We start from the raw sequence: 22,438 nt of genomic DNA, 5'->3' as shown, positions 1-22,438 counted from the left end.
ATATATCAACATGAAAAAACAGAATGGGCCCCATGACCTAGTTAAAACAATTCCATCACAAATTAACAGTTTGGTGTACTACCATCTTGTTGATAAAAGAACAATTGCAGTGTTGGTAGAATGATAAACAACTGGCCGTTGTTAAGTCTATTTGTATAAGAACAACATTGTTGACAAGTGTCAGGCCCCACATGTTACTGGATCAGCCTTATTAAACGTTAGATAGCAACTATTATCTTTGTCCAAATGTTGACTATCAGCAGTCTTGTTGTGATTAAAATACAGTTAGTCATCGTATTGTGTTGCGACCATCTTTCATTTGGGTGAGAGCTACTGGCAAAGTGCTTTCCTTGCATTAGCCTTAAATATCCACAGAGTCAAGCAAGGAAATTTTCAATCTTTGGTGGTGGTATATAGACATGGAGTACGGCAGAGTTCTTCCCTCTGGACCTCCTGCATTTTAACAGCTGTTAGAGCTGTCTAATAGGAATCAGCAGAAATGTAGCAGGAGTTTTGAGGTGTACACAGGCTTCACCTGACAATTGCTTTCTTAGAAAGAGGTTCTGCCGGGACTGCTAGCATCAATGACAGTCGATTCCAAACTATCTATAATCTCATTGGTTTTTTTTTTAGTTGAAGCAAGAGTTTGCTTCCCAGAACTGGACTAAAGAAAGGCAAGATTCCTAGTTGCAAGACTTGACTGGCCCAAGGGGAAAAGCTCCCATCAATGGTCTCATTTGAGATGTCATCAGTGATGTTATAAATGATGTAGTAGAACATGTCGTGAGTGATGTCATATGTGAGGTCATCAGCCGTGCATGGCCGGGGCAAGTGACCTTGTTCACAGCGAGTGCGGTTTTCTCTTGCTAAAACAGAAAGAGAATCTTGTTTTCTGAAAATGTGGTTGTCCTGCCTCAAACCAGCACCACCGGAGAATTAAGTGTGCCGTAACACACAGATCAGGACATCTTTTCTTTCATATATATATATATATATATATATATATATATATATATATATATATGTAATGTTTTTTATGTTTATTTTTTATTAATTCAAATATATATTTTCCCTGCATAAAGTGAAAATTTAGCTTGCAGACAGCAAATAGAAAAAATATGAAGTTAAACTGCAATACTGCATGCACAGAATACAAATACAGAATTACCCTAACTGTTGCCACTACGGTTTCATTGTTATGCGGTACTTTTCCTTTGAACCTCGGCCATCAGAACGTCTAAAAATAAAGTGCATAAACTGCATAATTGATTTGACTTTGTTTTTGTTCCAGCACTCAATGTTCACCGCTATTCACAAGCATTATCCTTTGGAGGACTGGAAACAGTTTGCCGCCAATCACCCAGAATGCCTTGAGGTACGGTAGAACTCTGGACATGATTAGGGACAAGTGTAATCAAGCAAAGCCTTAATCTGTTCCGTTCAAAATGTGCTAGGCAGCCTGCAGCGTTGTTCAAATCAATCATTTGAAGAAAGGGAGATAGCAAGTGGTTTTTAGAGGCTCACATGCCTGCAAATCGCCCTAAATGTTATATCATTTTAGGAATCTGGTGTAGGGTAGACTTTAGATCGCAGGAGTAAGGGTAGGCAGAATCACAAATTATTTTCCTCTCATAAAACACATAAAATTACACTTAATATATGAACTATACTGTGTCTGTCGCAACACAAAATGTTAATAAGGGCAGCAGTTCTTGCATGCATTAATCACACAAGATACTCTGAAGAGACTCATTTCAGCTGAAAATGCCTTGCTCTGTGGGACACATTAGATTCACAGTGACCACAAGACATTTTCAACTCGTGTCAGTCTCCCATTGTCAAAAATTACTTGAAAAAAACATATCCGGGAGGAAAATAATTAAGGTGGATCCCATCAATCGGGTATTACGCAACATTTTGCTAGCATAAAAAAATCGCTGGTGCTTTCCAAAGTACAGTAAAACTGTTTATTCAGCCAATTGTATTCCTGAAGAAATATATCAAACCCGATGGACTGTATACAGAAGACGGTGGTTAGTGATTTCAATGGAAACGTAGATGTGTTTCTAAAGATTTGCAAAACAATAGACATTTGTGGTTGTTGCTTTATTGTTTGGCAAAGCCTAAGAAGTATGCAAATACTTAGCTTTCGAAAGGCAAATATACCTCAGTAGGCAAGTCAACCAGCACCACCCATGCCAGCAACCCAGTCAGTACAGCACCATGACAAATAATCATATTCATACCACCCCAGCGGGCTTCACATGTCTCGTATTTGCCGCATGGCCCTTACTGTTTCATATGTACAACAAGGGCCACCCTCTCTTCAGATTTATTGGACAGCACCAGCAGTAAGTGAGAGTTGGAAACTTTAAATGACAGCCACTGTAAAAACGATTGTAAAATGTTAATCAGTGTGGGTCATTTGAGAGGCTTGGCCAAAAACACCACAGTGCAACCTGCCTACATATCATCCTTTTTAGACGCACCCACCTATAGCAGCGGAGGGATGCTGCTTCCTTGCATTCCCATCTAACTAAATTTGAGGAGATGCCACTGAGAGTGTCAGCCATGAGATGTGCATATGTGTATTTGTTTGTGCTTCTGTGTGTGGATTTGTGGAGTCAGTAGGCCAACATTTCATCCTTGTGTATTTCCTATGAGTGGAAACGTTATGCTGCAACATTATCTTTCCTATATTAAAACCATGCCCACTGATTTGATAATTTAGAGGTTGGGATCTTTGTCTTGACACAACATGAAGTATCCTGAGGCCAGACACAGCACACACTGAAGATTGGCCTGCTACTAAACACTAGTAAATTTGTAGAAGGTAGCATTGTCAGGGATTCAAAATTGATATGTCCAAGATCAAGTGGGAAAGCCAGGTTTCAAACACAGGTTTGTGATCTTCAGAGCAGGTAGATCACCCTGCCACTGGTCAAGGAGAATTATGACTATCACCATTCAATTGGTAGTTTGAGGCCCCTTAAAAAATTCACACTATTTTGAACGAGTACATCTGTTTTTTGCAAATTGTATATGCCTCTCTATTGATGTTTATCTTATGTGAAGCACAGACTGAATGGAGAATTTTGAGTATTTCTCTAAGAATTGTAGACTTTTCAGTAACGTATTGCAGCATTTTCAGCAGATCATTGTGTGAACATCAGGCTAATTATGTGCACCCAGAATATTGAAATGCTAGTAGAAAACTTGTTAAATCACTAAATGTCATTGTTGGAAAGATTCAAAATTAGTGTTGGATGTTCTTTTTTTCCAAAAGGGTCGAACATTAACATCACTTTGGATAAGGAATTATGAAATAAGTGCCCACTCTCATCTGTTTGTGATATTACATTTGATAATATCTGTAATGTAATCAAAGAATCTCTGTTATGCTGTAATGGTTGGACTTGAGGTCAAATCATGACTAGCTGTCCTCCTTGGTTCATTCTCCTGAAGTATGAGTCTGCCAGGGACCACAAAGCCAGGTACATTTAGTCCTTCTCCATATTCCTGAAGGGCCTTCGCTCACGAAGGAGCGTGAACTCCTAAGTGGGGAGTTTAACTGACACAAGGTTATTTAATCGAGGATGTGATGGGCAGCAGGAGAGTCAACCATGTCATTTTGACTTCTTTTTCTAACTGAACACATATTTATAATTTATTTATCAAGGAGTTTTGTATAGCACTGTGTGTCTCCATGCTGACAAGAATAGGAAGTGCAGCTTGATGACTGGAAGGGGTCATTAGTGTCATTTCGGGTAGATTAGATAACTGATTATGATATTCTCCATTGACTACGCTTTCTGCTGTGTTGAATTCAGCCAAAGGCAACTTTGACAAGTTCATTTTCCAGGACTTTTTCCAGACTTCCTGTAGTTGGGTTCAGCGCACAGGTTAGGGAACCACAGCTTTATCCCTTGAACCTTCGACTTCTGCAACAGTGTATTATATTCTCGAAACAACGTTGGTTGATCATGTGGGTGGACAAGGAGTGAACTTCTCAGATTGGGGCAAAATGATGTGTAATTAAGCTTTGTGCATAGTGTATAAGATTTCCAATGTAACCCCGGCTTTCAATGGATTGCTTATACTGAAGCGGTAGAAACAATGAAACATAGAACTGCCTGCACTGACAACTCATCTGCAAGCTCTTGCCTCTGACGCTGCCAGCCTGCATGAACTCCTGGAATCCTTATAAGTATACAGCTCACAAGGCACCCTTTCCCCTGCAGGAGGACACACAATCATCCTACCACAGGCACTCTCTGGACATGACCCAAGCCTTCCTGAATACTTCATTCCTCTTGCTGACAGGAGATGCAAAGTTTCATCACACACACTCACTCTTTAGGCAAAATAGCTGCACTACTGAGGGTGATGCATATGGACATTTCGAAGTATGTGTGAATTGCAGTTTACTGAATATATAAGAATATTACAAATCATGTGCTATTCAAGCCTTGGCACACAAATGCATCATCACATTGTAGAAAAAGGTAAACTAGAAAAAAACAGAGTTCTGCTGCCCTCCCTGTGCTGATGTTTCCAACTCTCCAGGTGTTGATGCCTTTTTATAGACTGAGTGAAAACAAAATGCAGTGGTAAAATAATTCATTTTCTGAGTTCCGAAGACCCCCCTTTGTTAGATGGCTTTAGTACAATGGCCAGGTTGAAAGGCTGCCTTGAAAATTTTCTCGCATACACAGAAACGTATGTTTTCGGGTTGGGCTTGCATATCTAAAGCACATCTTTGAAGCTGAACTATAAATGGCATTTTCCCAGAAGCTAAGACCTTTTCTCAACATCATTATTTTTTAAGAACATTGCGCTTGTGTAGTCACGGTGGGTAAGACAAATAATCAGCCTTTTGCAGCCTTTAATTGAAGATAGGACTACTTGGAGAAATGCTTGCATGTTTTCCGTTGCAGTACGTATACAGCAGTTAAACGTGCAATGTGCACACTTTTTAAATAAACCGTGTCTTATCACAGAACTTTCAGTAGACTCATGGCCTCATTTAGAATTTGGAGGGAACTTCAAGTACTCCAATTTATGAAGGCTAAAACAAAACACACCATTCCAAGATAGCTCATAGAAGTCTAACATGTCTTTATTGCAAATATAGCCTGGAAACATTCCATAAAAGCAAGGCATTGCCCTTTCAAACAGTGTTGCCTTGATCAGTCGGAGTATGTAATGCCGACATCCATACATTTTTGTGACAGTTATGCACTTCTTCTCAATTCAAGTAAATGGAAGTGAGGACATCTGGCAGAAAAGAAGCCTACAACTATGCACCAATGAGCAGGTACTACGATCTTCTAGGGGGAAGAATGCAAGAAGACCTTGGCTTTCTAAATCTTTGCTTTGTTGTGCCAATCTCAGAATGATCAGAATGCGGCCACGCTTTGCTAGAACGGTTCAGTAAATTGTGCAGTGGACTACAGAGGATAACATGATGGGGAGTCATTTAAAACGTGTGTAAGTGTGCAAAAATAGTTTTTGTTGTCTTCATGCTGGTACAAAACAAAAAAGCAATATTAAAATCTGTTAGAACATTGGATTGTTGGGAGCTACATTGAAAAGAATGGAGTGCTCCAGGCTTCGAATGGCCGATAGAAGCCCGGAGTTCCAACATCCAGTGTTGTCGGTCATAGCTGTTGCTGTGAACAAAGACCTCACGGAGCCTGAGGGGTTTTCAATCCCCCTGGGCTCCGGGAGTATGCTGTTTTATTCATTAGAACATTCTGCCTTCTAGCGGCAGAATGTTCTAATAGCCCTCCATAGCTGAGCTATACCTACATTAAAGTCGTGCTCCCTTGTTAAAAGCCCTCACCTTCGTACTTTAACGCTAGAGTGGGGCTTTAATGGCCGGTATAGCATGCTACGGTGGCCTATCAGGCTATAATACCACATGTTAAAGCACAAATGGGCATTAGCTTTTTCATAGTCAACATGTAAGCTTTAAGGCACATATGTGAGGTTGCTTTCACATAAGGGAACTCTAATTATGGAGTGCAGTCCATGAGATGAACATCCTCTGCAGTATTATTCTTAAGATGAAGGAATTTCAGCAAGATTTTACTGCTCAATTATAGTTTCCTCCAGAAAGTGGTAGATTTTAATTTTTTCCAAACTGTAAATGAGGACCTTAGTCATTGTGTTCCCAAGCAAGGCAACTGTTTTGAAAATATTCAAAATGCAGTCTTAAAATAAACCAGAATGAACAGACATATCCTATTAGTGTTATTTCCCCTATGCATTAAAATAAGGAGATCCTGGCACCTCAGGTTGAGCTCTCCCTATAGTATAAGAAACTTTTTTCTACACTTTACCAGACAGAGATCTCCTCATCAACTGCAGAGTCTTTCTATGGTAAAGTGTAGGGAAAAGTAAAACAGTTTATTATACATGAAAAAATAGTAAAAGTATTTTTTGTTAAATATTAATGTAGATACATTTTATATGTTTATTTTAAATGTAGAGCAAAGGAAAAAAGCTACAGCTCTATTAGCTTAATTGTGAATGAAAAATTACATTTATTCAAATAAATGAAATTAATATTATTTTTCTCAATTTTAAATTAAAAAATGAATTCTCAGCTAAAGTAAAAATATTAGATATTTATATTATGCATTACTAATTATTAGAACATTGGAATGCTTGAAGCTCCATTGAAGACAATGGAGTGCTTCAGGCTTCTAATGGCTGGTAGAAGCCCGGAGCTCCAACATTCCAAATTTTTTGTTCATAGCTCTTGCTGTGAACATAGGTCTCACAGAAATCCTCTCGAGCTCTATGAGGACTTTATTTTATTTATTAGAACATTCTGCGCTTTAGTGGCAGAATGTTCTAATAGCCCTACGTAGCTGGGCTATACAGGCATTTAAGTCCCTCTCCTTTGTTAAAGGCCCTTACCTGCGGCTCGGACCTTTTTACACTGGAGCGGGACTTTAATGGCTGGTATAGCCCGCTACTGTGGGCTATAAGGCTATAATAAAAGTGGTGTGCAGGATTGATTGAAAGCAATTTAATTATATTTTATTAAAGTATAATTTTGCATTCGTTTTTAAATTAAAAACAAGATGTTAAGATATTTTATAATAAATTATAAATCTGTATTATTGTTTTCAAAATTACATTAAATATATTTCTTTATAATTCTAACTATTTTAAACTAATATAATATTATTTCTTCCTGGGATTTATTTTATTTCCCTTCCTTCATTGATTTCTGTAGGATGGTGTTGCAGTACCAGTGAGTGGCCATGCATAATGCTGGACTTACTTCAGCTCTGATCTGGAGTAATAATTTACTACCATTTTCCATCTCTTTGGCTGTAGAAACTTTAGGAGGGCACTTGGTGAATAGCAGTGGCTTGCTCATTCATAGTTGGGGGCATCTACCGTACGACTCTTTTTGAAAAAACAAAGCTGGAAACTCCTTGTATGAACCTGAGGTACCCAACGGTGAATGTACTCGTTCAACAGCCTAATGTTAATTTAGAATTTAGATTGTACAACAAAACAGGCACTGAGATGGGAAAACTTTCTTTTGCTGTTGTATATTCCCAAACAGTAAATATGCAAATGACAATGTGACTCATATAAGGTGAGGATGATGCAGTGCCCAGGGGTGTGCTCAAACATTAAAATATATACAAAAGGAAGCACCATCAGTCATCCTTAGTTCTACAAGTCAGTTGTATAAGCAAACATGTACATGCAACCTACCACAATGTTGATCTATCAATCATCAAGGGACCAAAGGAGATGTGTTTGTATTTTTTTTATTTTAATACTTCTAAAGCACATTCAGATCGCAGGCATCAAAGCTCTAAGCGGGAAGAGAAAAGCAAATGTAATCCAGGCAGAAACTACTGTGAAAACATCCAAGTCTTTAGTTATTTACGAAACAATGAAAGAGGAGTAATTCCTCTTATCTTGGCTGGAAAAGAGTCCCATAGCTGAGCAGCAGCCACCATTTACTTGTACCATGGTACCCATGCTAGCCTAAGGTCCGTGGATCTTAAAGGGCGACAAGGGAGTACCATTTAAGAACATCTTGCAGATATCCTGAGCCCTGAGAGTGGAGGGCTTAATGGGTCAAGCACAAAGCTTTAAAGGAGATACGCTTCCTAAAAGGCAGCCAATGCAGCTCTCTCAGGTCCTCCTTGGCAGATGCAAACATAGGCAGCCCGAGCACCAAATGGGCAGCTGCATTCAAAATGAGTTGAAGCTTGTTCAGGGAAGACTGATTTTCATTTAAATATAAAACATTGCAATATCTAATCTGGATGACATAAGTGCCACAACCACTGTCACTCTCAGTTCTAGTGGTAAGAAAGGCAGAACCTTTTTTAAGATTTTGACCAACCAGAAACATGCACTCGTAACCCTGTTGACCTGCATGTCAAAGATCAAGGCGGAGTGGAATATGACCTTGAGATTCTTAGCAGTTGTAATGGGGGTGGGTAAAGTCCCACAGGACATGGGCCACCAGTGGTGACTCTAGATAGTGATATTTGCCCCAAAAATAAGAATTGCAGTTTTATCCACATTCACTTTCAGCTTACTCTGATCCATCCAATTACTAACTTCCCTCGTGCAGGTTTGCAATCTGTCTGCCACTGTTTCCCAGTCGTCTCTAATGGAAACTATAATCTGGGTGTTGTCAGCGTAACAAGACACCTGGAAGCCACAACAGTAGCCAATTTAGAGGGAGGGGGGGCACATACAGATTAAATAGGTTCTGGCTGAGGGATGACCCCTGGGTAACTTCACAGAGGAGCTGAAACTGAGCTGATCTAAAGTCACTGGAACTGACTGCGATTGTTTTGCCATGAAGGAATGTTTTCAGAATCTCTAGAGCAATAACCCTCAGTCCTGACTGATGCAGTCATTGTACCAATAACCAGGGCGAGAGGGTGTCAAAAGCCGCTGATAAATCCAGTAATACTAAAATAGCAGCACCCCCATGATCTACCTGCTTCGGAATGGTATCCGTAGTGGCAATAAGTGCGGACTCTGTGCTATGGTTTTTTCAGAACCCATGTTGAGGAGGGTCCAAACAGCCATGCGCGAGCAGAAAGCTGGCTAGCTCTTGATTGATGTATTTCTCACGAACCTTGGCAAGAGGGAGATGGGACGTAGATTTTTGAGGTCACCAGGATCCCCTCCCATTTTTTTTTTCCTATGGTATAACAATTGTCTCTTTCTAGGTAGGCGGAAACACCCCTGAATCCATCATCTCAGCATACACCATTTCCAATGCCTCCGCAATAGGTTCCATCGCCATGTACAACACCCTTGGCTGACATAGATCATCCGGTGAGCCCGAACTAATCCTGATTAAAAGGGACTTGATCTTATCGGCAGTCAGAGGTGCAAACTTCCCCAGAGTCACCCCCTAGCTTCCTCACCATCTGTCCCAACTTCAAGCTCCGCAGCTTCTGTGCGTAGGGCAGAAAACTCTGAATGAATCTTAAGAATTTTATCTCTAAAGAATCATGAAACCTTGTTGCAGAAAATCTGCAAATTCTCAATCTCCTGAGATGGGGGGGCCTGCTAAGGAATTTACTACTTTAAACAATTCTTTAGGGACATTGCCCGTGGTCCTAATCTTCTGTGTATAAAAGTTTATTTTAGCATCTTTGATAGCCGTTTATATCTTCCCCATGCTTCCCTAAGCTTTGCTTTCTCTACCAGTCCAGGATCTAGTTTTCATTTCTGTTCCTGCCTCCTGCTTAATCTTAAGCTCTTCTGTATGCCACTGAGCGGAGACTCTTTTGTTGGTGCTGGTTCTCACTTCCCTCAACGGGGCCACTTCTTCAACAGCTTCCCTGACTTAGTAGTCAAATTTCTCCACCAGTGGTCCTTAACCCCCCGTAACCTACTCCAGTGTTTATCAAGTGCTAGTGGAAGGTCCTCCCGGTCAATTCTGCCCCAATTCCTGCTTTGCTTGGAGGTGTTCTGCCTAGATTCCTTCCTCCCATCACACCTATCTTCAAAGGGGATACGGCTGTGATGAGTCCAGTCTAACTGCAGGCATCCACCAAAGGTAATGAGCCCTTTTTTAGAGAAGATTCCATCAAGAGCATTCCTTGCAGTGTGAGTGCTGGATTTAACCCATTGGCTTCAGCCAAAACAAGCCATGAAGTCCAAGAGGGTGTAGGTGTCACTATCCCTCTAATCCTCCAAGTGAAAGTTAAAGTCCCCTAAAATTAAGCAATGGTCACTAGCTGTCAGAGGTTCAATTATTTGATGCCAAGCCAGACGGGCTTGTCTTAGGCACGCCCTCAGCTCACTAGCGCTCCACCCGCTGCACGCGTCCGCTCCTGTTTAAATTCAGGTTGTTGGTACACGAGGTAAGAGGGGGGCGTGGCCCAGAAAAAGACTGGTCCACCTCCTCCCTCAGTAGAATGGCACACCAAATATGGCTGACCAACTATCCCTGGGCTCTAACAGTCCCTTCTTCCCCCACAGCGCGATCAAACAGAGCAAAGTGGCCCCCCGCTGTCCTACTCTCACCAGATGTAAATAGCTAATTATGTGGCTGTAGGAAGCTGGCTCTGTATATACTATCTCAAAGTGAGAGATAGTGTGCACAGAGTCCAAGGGTTCCCCTTAGAGGTTGATAGTGGCAAAATTAGATAATACTAATGCTCTATTTTCTGGTAGTGTGGTTGAGCAGTATGCTTATAAGAGGATAGTGTTAAGCATTTGTTGTACACACAGGCAATAAATGAGGAACACACACTCAAAGGCTTACCTCCAGGCCAATAGTTTTTAAATAGAAAAATATATTTTCTTAATTTATTTTAGAACCACAAGATTCAAGATATGAGGTAAGTACATAAAATGCAAGGTACTTCACACAGGTAAGTATAGAACTTTGATTTAAAACAGTAGTACACACAGTTTCGATTAAAATGGCAATAAGCTACTTTAAAAGTCGACACTGCAAAAATCAACAGTTCCTGGGGGGAGATAAGTTTGGTTAGGTTTCTCAGGTAAGTAAAGCACTTACACAGGCAGTCTCCTGGGCATAGGCAGCCCACCGTTGGGGGTTCAAGGCAACCCCCAAACCAGAGCACAAGCAACACAGGGCCGGTCAGGTGCAGAGGTCAAAGGAGTGCCCAAAACACATAGGTGCCTATGAAGAACAGGGGTGTTCCGGTCTTAGTCTGCTTACAGGTAAGTACCTGCGTCCTCAGGGAGCAGACCAGGGGGGTTTGTAGAGCACTGTGGGGGACACACACAAGCCCACAAAACACCCTCAGCGCACCTGGGCGGCCGGGTGCAGTGGACAAAGTAGGCGTCAGGTTTGCTATTGAAAGCAATGGAGGGACCCCGGGGTCACTTAGGCGATGCAGGCAGGGCACAGGGGGGCTTCTCGGGCCAGCCACTGACTGGGCTACGATGAGGGCCGCCTGCTGGTCACTCGTGCACTGGTAGGTGGTTCCTCTCGGTCCTGGGGGCTGCGGGTGCAGTGCTTGGTCCAGGCGTCATGTTCCTTTGTTACCAGGCAGTCGCAGTCAGGGGGAGCCCCTGGATCCTCTCTGCAGGTATCGCTGTGGGGGTGAAGGGGCGTGGTCTCAGGGTGTCCACTACATTGGAGTCACCTGGGAGTCCTCTCTGCAGTGTTGGTTTCTCCAAACTCGAGCCGGGGGCGTCGGGTGCAGAGTATGAAGACTCACGCTTCTGGCCGGAAGTGGAGTTTCTTTAAAAGTTGCTTTGAAGTTGCAAAGTTGTTGCAGTTTCTGAACAGTGCCACTGTTCTCTGGAGTTTCTTGGTCTTTTAGGTGCAGGGCAGTCCTCAGAAGTCTCTGGTCCCGTCAGATGGGTCGTTGTGCAGGTTCTTTGAGTCTGGAGACAGGCCGGTAGGGCTGGGGCCAAGTCAGTTGGTGTCTCCGTAGTCTCTGCTGGGCTTTTAGGTCAGCAGTCCTTCTTCTTTCTTCAGGTTGCAGGAATCTGATTTCCTGGGTTCAGGGTCGCCTCTAAATACTGTATTTAGGGGTGTGTTTAGGTCTGGGGGGCAGTAGCCAAAGGCTGCTGTACTTGAGGGTGGCTACACCCTCCTGTGTCTCCTCCTTGAGGTGAGGTGGGCACATCCCTATTCCTATTGGGGTAATCCTCCAAAACCAAGATGAAGTATTTCTAAAGGCAGGGGTCACCTCAGCTCAGGGCACCTTAGGGGCTGTCCTGACTGGTGGGTGATTCCTCCTTGTTTTTATCATTATCTCCTCTGGACTTGCTGCCAAAAGTGGGGGCTGTGTCTAGGGGGAGGGCATCTCTACTAGCTGGAGTGCCCTGGGGCATTGTAACACGAATCCTGAGCCATTGAGGCTCACTGCTAGGTGTTACAGTTCCTGCAGGGGGTAGATGTTAAGCACCTCCACCCAGTGCAGGCTTTGTTTCCGGCCTCAGAGAGCACAAAGGCTCTCACCCCAGGGGGTCAGAAACTCGTCTCAGTGGCAGGCTGGCACAGACCAGTCAGTCCTGCACTGAAGGATTGGGTAAAATACAGGGGGCATCTCTAAAATGCCCCCTGTGTGCAATTTCTTTTATAAATCCAGCTCTTGCATCAGTGTGGGTGTATTATTCTGAGAAGTTTCATACCAAACTTCCCAGTATTCAGTGTAGCCATTATGGAGCTGTGAAGTTTGTTTTGACAAACTCCCAGACCATATACTTAATATGGCCACACTGTTCTTGCAATGTCTAAGAATAGACTGAGACTGTAGGGGCATATTGCTCATGCAGATATGCGCTCACCTGTGATATAGTGCACCCTGCCTTAGGGCTGTAAGGCCTGATATAGGGGTGACTTACCTATGCCACAGGCAGTATTTTGTGTGCATGGCATCCTGAGGATGATGCCATGCCGACTTTGCCTTTTTCTCCCCAGCAACACACACAATCTGTAATGGCAGGGAGTATGTGTTAGGTGAGGGGTCTCTTTGGGTGGCAAAACACTTGCTGCAGCCCTTAGGGACCTTCCCTGGTCACAGGGCCCGTGGTACCACTGGTACCTTTTACAAGGGACTACTCCGTATGCCAGGGATGTGCCAATTGTGGAACAGTGGTACATTTTTAAGTGAAAGAACACTGGTGCTGGGGCCTGGTTAGCAGGGTCCCAGCACACTTCTCAGTCAAGTCAGCATCAGTATCAGGCAAAAAGTGGGGGGTAACTGCAACAGGGAGCCATTTTCCTACAGTGGCCTAGTAGAGTTAAAAAACACAGTCCATAGCCTATAATCACAAATGTGTTCAGCAAAAATTAAATCAAAGAAACAAATTTAAAAATGAGTATGACAATAGGAAAATATCATAAAACACGATAAAAGCAGTCTCACGTCAGCGATTTTACCCACTGTATGCAGCGTTTTGACCCCTTATTAGTGAAAGGGTCTCTTCAGGACAAGGTCATGTAGCCCCACATCCCTACTTGCTGAACACGATTAATGCAGTTGCTATTATTCCTGACTGTATTCTGTATGACAGCTGTGAGTCTTCTACTCCAGAAAGCACTTCCACCAAATGCTGTTCTAGTCCATTGAAACCATCTGGACCGTCGATGCAGATATAAATTATATCAAGCTTGCCCTAACTGTCACAAGTTGCTCCATTACTGAAGAACATTTTCAGTGGATAATGTTGCTGGCTTCATCACAAAACCTCAAGTCTTTTGTGGGAATTGCAAGGATGATTGATGGTGCCTTTTTTTGTATATATTTTAATGTTTGAGCACTGCGCCGTCTGCACCTTATATGACTCACATTATCATTCGTATATTTACTGTTTGAGAATATACGGCAGCAACACAGACTTTTCCAATCTCAGTGCCTGTTTTGTTGTACAACCTGAATGTGAAATTAACATTGGGCTGGGGAATAAGTACATTCACTGTTGGGTACCTGAGATTCATACAAAGGGCTTCCCGCATTGGTTTTTCAAAGAGACCTACAGTGGATGCTGTTTTTGTAACTTATTCTGACCCTGGTACCGGTGGCCATAGAGGGTTCTCTTAGCAACATTATACACTTGTAGATGGGTGCATGTCACTCCCTAAACTTCTCCCTAACTTTCGCTAAACCCCTCTGTAGGAAGTTGGCTCTGTATGTGCTATTTCAAAGTGAGGAATAGCATGCACAGAGTCCAAGGGTTCCCCTTAGAGGTAAAATAGTGGTAAAAATAGATAATACTAATGCTCTATTTTGTGGTAGTGTGGTCGAGCAGTAGGCTTATCCAAGGAGTAGTGTTAAGCATTTGTTGTACATACACATAGACAATAAATGAGGTACACACACTCAGAGACAAATCCAGCCAATAGGTTTTTATATGGAAAAATATCTTTTCTTAGTTTATTTTAAGAACCACAGGTTCAAATTCTACATGTAATATCTCATTCGAAAGGTATTGCAGGTAAGTACTTTAGGAACTTCAAATCATCAAAATTGCAGGTATACTTTTCAAGTTATTGACAAATAGCTGTTTTAAAAGTGGACACAGTGCAATTTTCACAGTTCCTAGGGGAGGTAAGTATTTGTTAGGTTAACCAGGTAAGTAAGACACTTACAGGGCTTAGTTCTTGGTCCAAGGTAGCCCACCGTTGGGGGTTCAGAGCAACCCCAAAGTCACCACACCAGCAGCTCAGGGCCGGTCAGGTGCAGAGTTCAAAGTGGTGCCCAAAACGCATAGGCTAGAATGGAGAGAAGGGGGTGCCCCGGTTCCGGTCTGCTTGCAGGTGAGTACCCGCGTCTTCGGAGGGCAGACCAGGGGGGTTTTGTAGGGCACCGGGGGGGACACAAGTCCACACAGAAATTTCACCCTCAGCGGCGCGGGGGCGGCCGGGTGCAGTGTAGAAACAAGCGTCGGGTTCGCAATGTTAGTCTATGAGAGATCTCGGGATCTCTTCAGCGCTGCAGGCAGGCAAGGGGGGGATTCCTCGGGGAAACCTCCACTTGGACAAGGGAGAGGGACTCCTGGGGGTCACTTCTCCAGTGAAAGTCCGGTCCTTCAGGTCCTGGGGGCTGCGGGTGCAGGGTCTCTCCCAGGTGTCGGGACTTTAGGTTCGAAAGAGTCGCGGTCAGGGGAAGCCTCGGGATTCCCTCTGCCGGCGGCGCTGTGGGGGCTCAGGGGGGACAGGTTTTGGTACTCACAGTATCAGAGTAGTCCTGGGGTCCCTCCTGAGGTGTTGGATCGCCACCAGTCGAGTCGGGGTCGCCGGGTGCAGTGTTGCAAGTCTCACGCTTCTTGCGGGGAGCTTGCAGGGATCTTTAAAGTTGCTGGAAACAAAGTTGCAGCTTTTCTTGGAGCAGGTCCGCTGTCCTCGGGAGTTTCTTGTCTTTTCGAAGCAGGGGCAGTCCTCAGAGGATGTCGAGGTCGCTGGTCCCTTCGGAAGGCGTCGCTGGAGCAGGATCTTTGGAAGGCAGGAGACAGGCCGGTGAGTTTCTGGAGCCAAGGCAGTTGTCGTCTTCTGGTCTTCCGCTGCAGGGGTTTTCAGCTGGGCAGTCCTTCTTCTTGTTGCAGGAATCTAATTTTCTAGGGTTCAGGGTAGCCCTTAAATACTAAATTTAAGGGCGTGTTTAGGTCTGGGGGGTTAGTAGCCAATGGCTACTAGCCCTGAGGGTGGGTACACCCTCTTTGTGCCTCCTCCCAAGGGGAGGGGGTCACAATCCTAACCCTATTGGGGGAATCCTCCATCTGCAAGATGGAGGATTTCTAAAAGTTAGAGTCACCTCAGCTCAGGACACCTTAGGGGCTGTCCTGACTGGCCAGTGACTCCTCCTTGTTGCTTTCTTTGTTCCCTCCAGCCTTGCCGCCAAAAGTGGGGGCCGTGGCCGGAGGGGGCGGGCAACTCCACTAAGCTGGAGTGCCCTGCTGGGCTGTGACAAAGGGGTGAGCCTTTGAGGCTCACCGCCAGGTGTTACAGCTCCTGCCTGGGGGAGGTGTTAGCATCTCCACCCAGTGCAGGCTTTGTTACTGGCCTCAGAGTGACAAAGGCACTCTCCCCATGGGGCCAGCAACATGTCTCTAGTGTGGCAGGCTGCTGGAACTAGTCAGCCTACACAGACAGTCGGTTAGGTTTCAGGGGGCACCTCTAAGGTGCCCTCTGTGGTGTATTTTACAATAAAATGTACACTGGCATCAGTGTGCATTTATTGTGCTGAGAAGTTTGATACCAAACTTCCCAGTTTTCAGTGTAGCCATTATGGTGCTGTGGAGTTCGTGTAAAACAGACTCCCAGACCATATACTCTTATGGCTACCCTGCACTTACAATGTCTAAGGTTTTGCTTAGACACTGTAGGGGCACAGTGCTCATGCACTGGTACCCTCACCTATGGTATAGTGCACCCTGCCTTAGGGCTGTAAGGCCTGCTAGAGGGGTGTCTTACCTATACTGCATAGGCAGTGAGAGGCTGGCATGGCACCCTGAGGGGAGTGCCATGTCGACTTACTCATTTTGTTCTCACCAGCACACACAGGCTTGTAAGCAGTGTGTCTGTGCTGAGTGAGGGGTCTCTAGGGTGGCATAATACATGCTACAGCCCTTAGAGACCTTCCCTGGCATCAGGGCCCTTGGTACCAGAGGTACCAGTTACAAGGGACTTATCTGGATGCCAGGGTGTGCCAATTGTGGAAACAATGGTACATTTTAGGTGAAAGAACACTGGTGCTGGGGCCTGGTTAGCAGGGTCCCAGCACACTTCTCAGTCAAGTCAGCATCAGTATCAGGCAAAAAGTGGGGGGTAACTGCAACAGGGAGCCATTTCTTTACACAAGCCCCCCCCAGCCTACAGGCCAGGAGACTCAGCCCAAGCTGGGAGAGTCTTCCTAGTCTGTCAGGCGAGGAAGAGTAGGAGAAATAGGCTGGTTAGTTGCAGGGCCTACTCTGCCTTACATCCTTCTGTTCAGGTCATTCCCTTTGGGGAACTGACCCACTTCCACAGTGATAGGACCTAGTCTGAATTGCCTCTTGTCTGCATCTTCAATGTCTCCACCCATTCTTTCTATTCTGGTTTTAGAGGTATCCACCTCTGCTAACCTTATCTTGGCCAGGGTTACCCCTAGCTTACCCAAAGAGGTTACCCAGAGCTGGAGTAACCCCACCATGACCAATAGGGTCAGGGGGCCTAACTTGCTATTTGGCATGGGGTCAGACCACCATGCTAAGGATAGTGCAGCCATAAAGGCTAACACCCAGCAGAGGCCACTGACAGCTGTCAGTGCCCAGAACCACACCTTTAGCTCTTCACCTAAAAGGGAAGGGGCTAAGTTACAGGCCTCTTTGGGTTCAGGTTGCCTGTCTGCTGTATTAGAGTGGGGGGTTACCACATCTTGTAGTAAACACCCTTCTTCCACTCTTTCTTCTGTTAGCTGAGGAGCCACCCACTCAGGTTTAACAGTTGCCTGACTAGCCAGGACTTCTTGTGGGTCAGGTTGGACTTTATCAGGGCCATTTTTGGAGTTCTCCCCTACTGGAGCAGAATCTCCCTGGCTTGCTGTAACCTTGGCTAAAGGTTGTCCACCCTTCCTACTCTGTTTTCTTTTCTTCTTCTTCTGGGGCCTGCTTGCATTCACTGCAGAGGCAGGACTTCCAGAATCCTTGGGAGAGGACTGGCACTGGACCAGTTCCTCTCTTGGGCTCTGACTAACCTCTGGGTAGTCATTTCCAAGGAGACAATCAAGGGGGAGGTCTGTACTGACTACTACCCTTCTCCAGCTAAGAGTGCCACCCACTTCTATGGGTACTAAAGCCATAGGCCTCTTAGTGACCCTGTCTAGGCTAACTCTTACCCTGGCAGTCTCACCTGGGATGTACTGGTTTGAGAGCACCAGCCTGTCATGCACAATAGTGTGACTGGCACAAGTGTCTCTCAGGGCAGTGGTTGGGATTCCATTCACCAGTAGGTGGTGGAAGTGTCTGCTTCCCTCTGGAATCTCCAACTCACCTGTTGGGCCCTGTTTCCAGTTGAAGGCTAGGAAGACCTCCTCATCTGAGGAGTCATCTCCCATGGCTACACTGGTTACCCCTGGAATTTTGTGCTGGGGTTTGTTTTTGGGACAAGAAGTGTCCTTGGTGTGGTGCCCAGACTGTTTACAGTTGTGGCACCATGCCTTAGTGGCATCCCAGTTCTTACCCTGGTACCCACCTTTGTTTTGGGTTGGGTCTTGGGGCCCACCCACCTGTTCTGGTTTTTGGGGGCCTACAGAGGACTCTTTTTCTTTGTTTCTAGTGTCACCCACTTTCTCCTGGGGAGTTTTTGTAACCCCTTTCTTTTGGTCACCCCCAGTGGAAGTTTTGGTTACCCTAGTCTTGACCCAGTGGTCTGCCTTCTTTCCCAATTCTTGGGGAGAAATTGGACCTAGGTCTACCAGATACTGATGCAACTTTTCATTGAAGCAGTTACTTAAAATGTGTTCTTTCATAAACAAATTATAAAGCCCAACATAGTCACACACTTCATTTCCAGTTAACCAACCATCTAGTGTTTTTACTGAGTAGTCTACAAAATCAACCCAGGTCTGGCTCGAGGATTTTTGAGCCCCCCTGAATCTAATTCTATACTCCTCAGTGGAGAATCCAAAGCCCTCAATCAGGGTACCCTTCATGAGGTCATAAGATTCTGCATCTTTTCCAGAGAGTGTGAGGAGTCTATCCCTACACTTTCCAGTGAACATTTCCCAAAGGAGAGCACCCCAGTGAGATCTGTTTACTTTTCTGGTTACACAAGCCCTCTCAAAAGCTGTGAACCATTTGGTGATGTCATCACCATCTTCATATTTTGTTACAATCCCTTTGGGGATTTTTAGGATGTCAGGAGAATCTCTGACCCTATTTAAGTTGCTGCCACCATCGATGGGACCTAGGCCCATCTCTTTTCTTTCCCTTTCTATGGCTAGGAGCTGCTTTTCCAAAGCCAATCTTTTGACCATCCTGGCTAACAGGGGGTCATCTTCACTGGAGTTATCCTCAGTGATTTCAGAGGTGTTGGTCTCTCCTGTGAGGGAACCAGCATCTCTGACTATTATTTTTGGAGTCAGGGTTTGAGGGACCCTGTTCTCCCTAGATAGGACTGGTAGGGGGGAATTTTCCTCCAAGTCACTATCCTCTTCCTCTGAGTTGCCACCCTCAGAGGGGTTGGCCTTTTCAAACTCTGCCAAAAGCTCCTGGAGCTGTATTTTGGTAGGTTTGGGGCCCATTGTTATTTTCTTTATTTTACAGAGTGACCTTAGCTCCCTCATCTTAAGATGGAGGTAAGGTGTGGTGTCGAGTTCCACCACAGTCACATCTGTGCTAGACATTTTGCTTCTAAAAGTTGGAATACTTTTTAAGAATCTACAACTGGTTCTAGAATCTAATTCAAACTTTTACAAACTTTTAAACTCTAAAAGAAATGCTAAACAGGATCTAACACAAGGCCCTAGCAGGTCTTTTAAGAATTTAGAAAACTTTTCAAATTGCAAAAATCAATTTCTAATGACAATTTTGGAATTTGTCGTGTGATCAGGTATTGGCTGAGTAGTCCAGCAAATGCAAAGTCTTGTACCCCACCGCTGATCCACCAATGTAGGAAGTTGGCTCTGTATGTGCTATTTCAAAGTGAGGAATAGCATGCACAGAGTCCAAGGGTTCCCCTTAGAGGTAAAATAGTGGTAAAAATAGATAATACTAATGCTCTATTTTGTGGTAGTGTGGTCGAGCAGTAGGCTTATCCAAGGAGTAGTGTTAAGCATTTGTTGTACATACACATAGACAATAAATGAGGTACACACACTCAGAGACAAATCCAGCCAATAGGTTTTTATATGGAAAAATATCTTTTCTTAGTTTATTTTAAGAACCACAGGTTCAAATTCTACATGTAATATCTCATTCGAAAGGTATTGCAGGTAAGTACTTTAGGAACTTCAAATCATCAAAATTGCAGGTATACTTTTCAAGTTATTGACAAATAGCTGTTTTAAAAGTGGACACAGTGCAATTTTCACAGTTCCTAGGGGAGGTAAGTATTTGTTAGGTTAACCAGGTAAGTAAGACACTTACAGGGCTTAGTTCTTGGTCCAAGGTAGCCCACCGTTGGGGGTTCAGAGCAACCCCAAAGTCACCACACCAGCAGCTCAGGGCCGGTCAGGTGCAGAGTTCAAAGTGGTGCCCAAAACGCATAGGCTAGAATGGAGAGAAGGGGGTGCCCCGGTTCCGGTCTGCTTGCAGGTGAGTACCCGCGTCTTCGGAGGGCAGACCAGGGGGGTTTTGTAGGGCACCGGGGGGGACACAAGTCCACACAGAAATTTCACCCTCAGCGGCGCGGGGGCGGCCGGGTGCAGTGTAGAAACAAGCGTCGGGTTCGCAATGTTAGTCTATGAGAGATCTCGGGATCTCTTCAGCGCTGCAGGCAGGCAAGGGGGGGATTCCTCGGGGAAACCTCCACTTGGACAAGGGAGAGGGACTCCTGGGGGTCACTTCTCCAGTGAAAGTCCGGTCCTTCAGGTCCTGGGGGCTGCGGGTGCAGGGTCTCTCCCAGGTGTCGGGACTTTAGGTTCGAAAGAGTCGCGGTCAGGGGAAGCCTCGGGATTCCCTCTGCCGGCGGCGCTGTGGGGGCTCAGGGGGGACAGGTTTTGGTACTCACAGTATCAGAGTAGTCCTGGGGTCCCTCCTGAGGTGTTGGATCGCCACCAGTCGAGTCGGGGTCGCCGGGTGCAGTGTTGCAAGTCTCACGCTTCTTGCGGGGAGCTTGCAGGGATCTTTAAAGTTGCTGGAAACAAAGTTGCAGCTTTTCTTGGAGCAGGTCCGCTGTCCTCGGGAGTTTCTTGTCTTTTCGAAGCAGGGGCAGTCCTCAGAGGATGTCGAGGTCGCTGGTCCCTTCGGAAGGCGTCGCTGGAGCAGGATCTTTGGAAGGCAGGAGACAGGCCGGTGAGTTTCTGGAGCCAAGGCAGTTGTCGTCTTCTGGTCTTCCGCTGCAGGGGTTTTCAGCTGGGCAGTCCTTCTTCTTGTTGCAGGAATCTAATTTTCTAGGGTTCAGGGTAGCCCTTAAATACTAAATTTAAGGGCGTGTTTAGGTCTGGGGGGTTAGTAGCCAATGGCTACTAGCCCTGAGGGTGGGTACACCCTCTTTGTGCCTCCTCCCAAGGGGAGGGGGTCACAATCCTAACCCTATTGGGGGAATCCTCCATCTGCAAGATGGAGGATTTCTAAAAGTTAGAGTCACCTCAGCTCAGGACACCTTAGGGGCTGTCCTGACTGGCCAGTGACTCCTCCTTGTTGCTTTCTTTGTTCCCTCCAGCCTTGCCGCCAAAAGTGGGGGCCGTGGCCGGAGGGGGCGGGCAACTCCACTAAGCTGGAGTGCCCTGCTGGGCTGTGACAAAGGGGTGAGCCTTTGAGGCTCACCGCCAGGTGTTACAGCTCCTGCCTGGGGGAGGTGTTAGCATCTCCACCCAGTGCAGGCTTTGTTACTGGCCTCAGAGTGACAAAGGCACTCTCCCCATGGGGCCAGCAACATGTCTCTAGTGTGGCAGGCTGCTGGAACTAGTCAGCCTACACAGACAGTCGGTTAGGTTTCAGGGGGCACCTCTAAGGTGCCCTCTGTGGTGTATTTTACAATAAAATGTACACTGGCATCAGTGTGCATTTATTGTGCTGAGAAGTTTGATACCAAACTTCCCAGTTTTCAGTGTAGCCATTATGGTGCTGTGGAGTTCGTGTAAAACAGACTCCCAGACCATATACTCTTATGGCTACCCTGCACTTACAATGTCTAAGGTTTTGCTTAGACACTGTAGGGGCACAGTGCTCATGCACTGGTACCCTCACCTATGGTATAGTGCACCCTGCCTTAGGGCTGTAAGGCCTGCTAGAGGGGTGTCTTACCTATACTGCATAGGCAGTGAGAGGCTGGCATGGCACCCTGAGGGGAGTGCCATGTCGACTTACTCATTTTGTTCTCACCAGCACACACAGGCTTGTAAGCAGTGTGTCTGTGCTGAGTGAGGGGTCTCTAGGGTGGCATAATACATGCTACAGCCCTTAGAGACCTTCCCTGGCATCAGGGCCCTTGGTACCAGAGGTACCAGTTACAAGGGACTTATCTGGATGCCAGGGTGTGCCAATTGTGGAAACAATGGTACATTTTAGGTGAAAGAACACTGGTGCTGGGGCCTGGTTAGCAGGGTCCCAGCACACTTCTCAGTCAAGTCAGCATCAGTATCAGGCAAAAAGTGGGGGGTAACTGCAACAGGGAGCCATTTCTTTACACCCTCCTTCCCCCTCCCTTAAGCCCCTCCCTTTTAGTAGTAATTATTCTCCGTTTTCCAGCCATTCCCCCTGTTTCTTCTACATTTAGCACTAAAATGTATACTTAGGTGTGGAATCTTCATAGTCTGGGGACGTTGCCACACAGAAAACATAAAAGGGGCTGAGGTGA

The 22,438-nt window shown here is 45.4% G+C and overlaps 1 protein-coding gene across 1 annotated transcript in view; it reads left to right on the top strand.

Annotated features, from left to right (window-relative positions):
- The window catches only part of GMPR (guanosine monophosphate reductase), a 339,207-nt gene that overhangs the window by 163,945 nt on the left and 152,824 nt on the right, over positions 1 to 22,438 (top strand). Inside the window, exon 3 of the mRNA XM_069218779.1 lies at positions 1,292 to 1,375. Within this exon, the coding sequence (XP_069074880.1) occupies positions 1,292 to 1,375 (84 nt within the window). The remainder of the gene's footprint in view (positions 1 to 1,291; positions 1,376 to 22,438) is intronic.

This window comes from Pleurodeles waltl, chromosome 2_1 (assembly GCF_031143425.1).
Source record: "Pleurodeles waltl isolate 20211129_DDA chromosome 2_1, aPleWal1.hap1.20221129, whole genome shotgun sequence".
NCBI classification, from domain to species: Eukaryota; Metazoa; Chordata; class Amphibia; order Caudata; family Salamandridae; genus Pleurodeles; species Pleurodeles waltl.
This window is presented reverse-complemented; position numbering and strand designations above follow the sequence as displayed.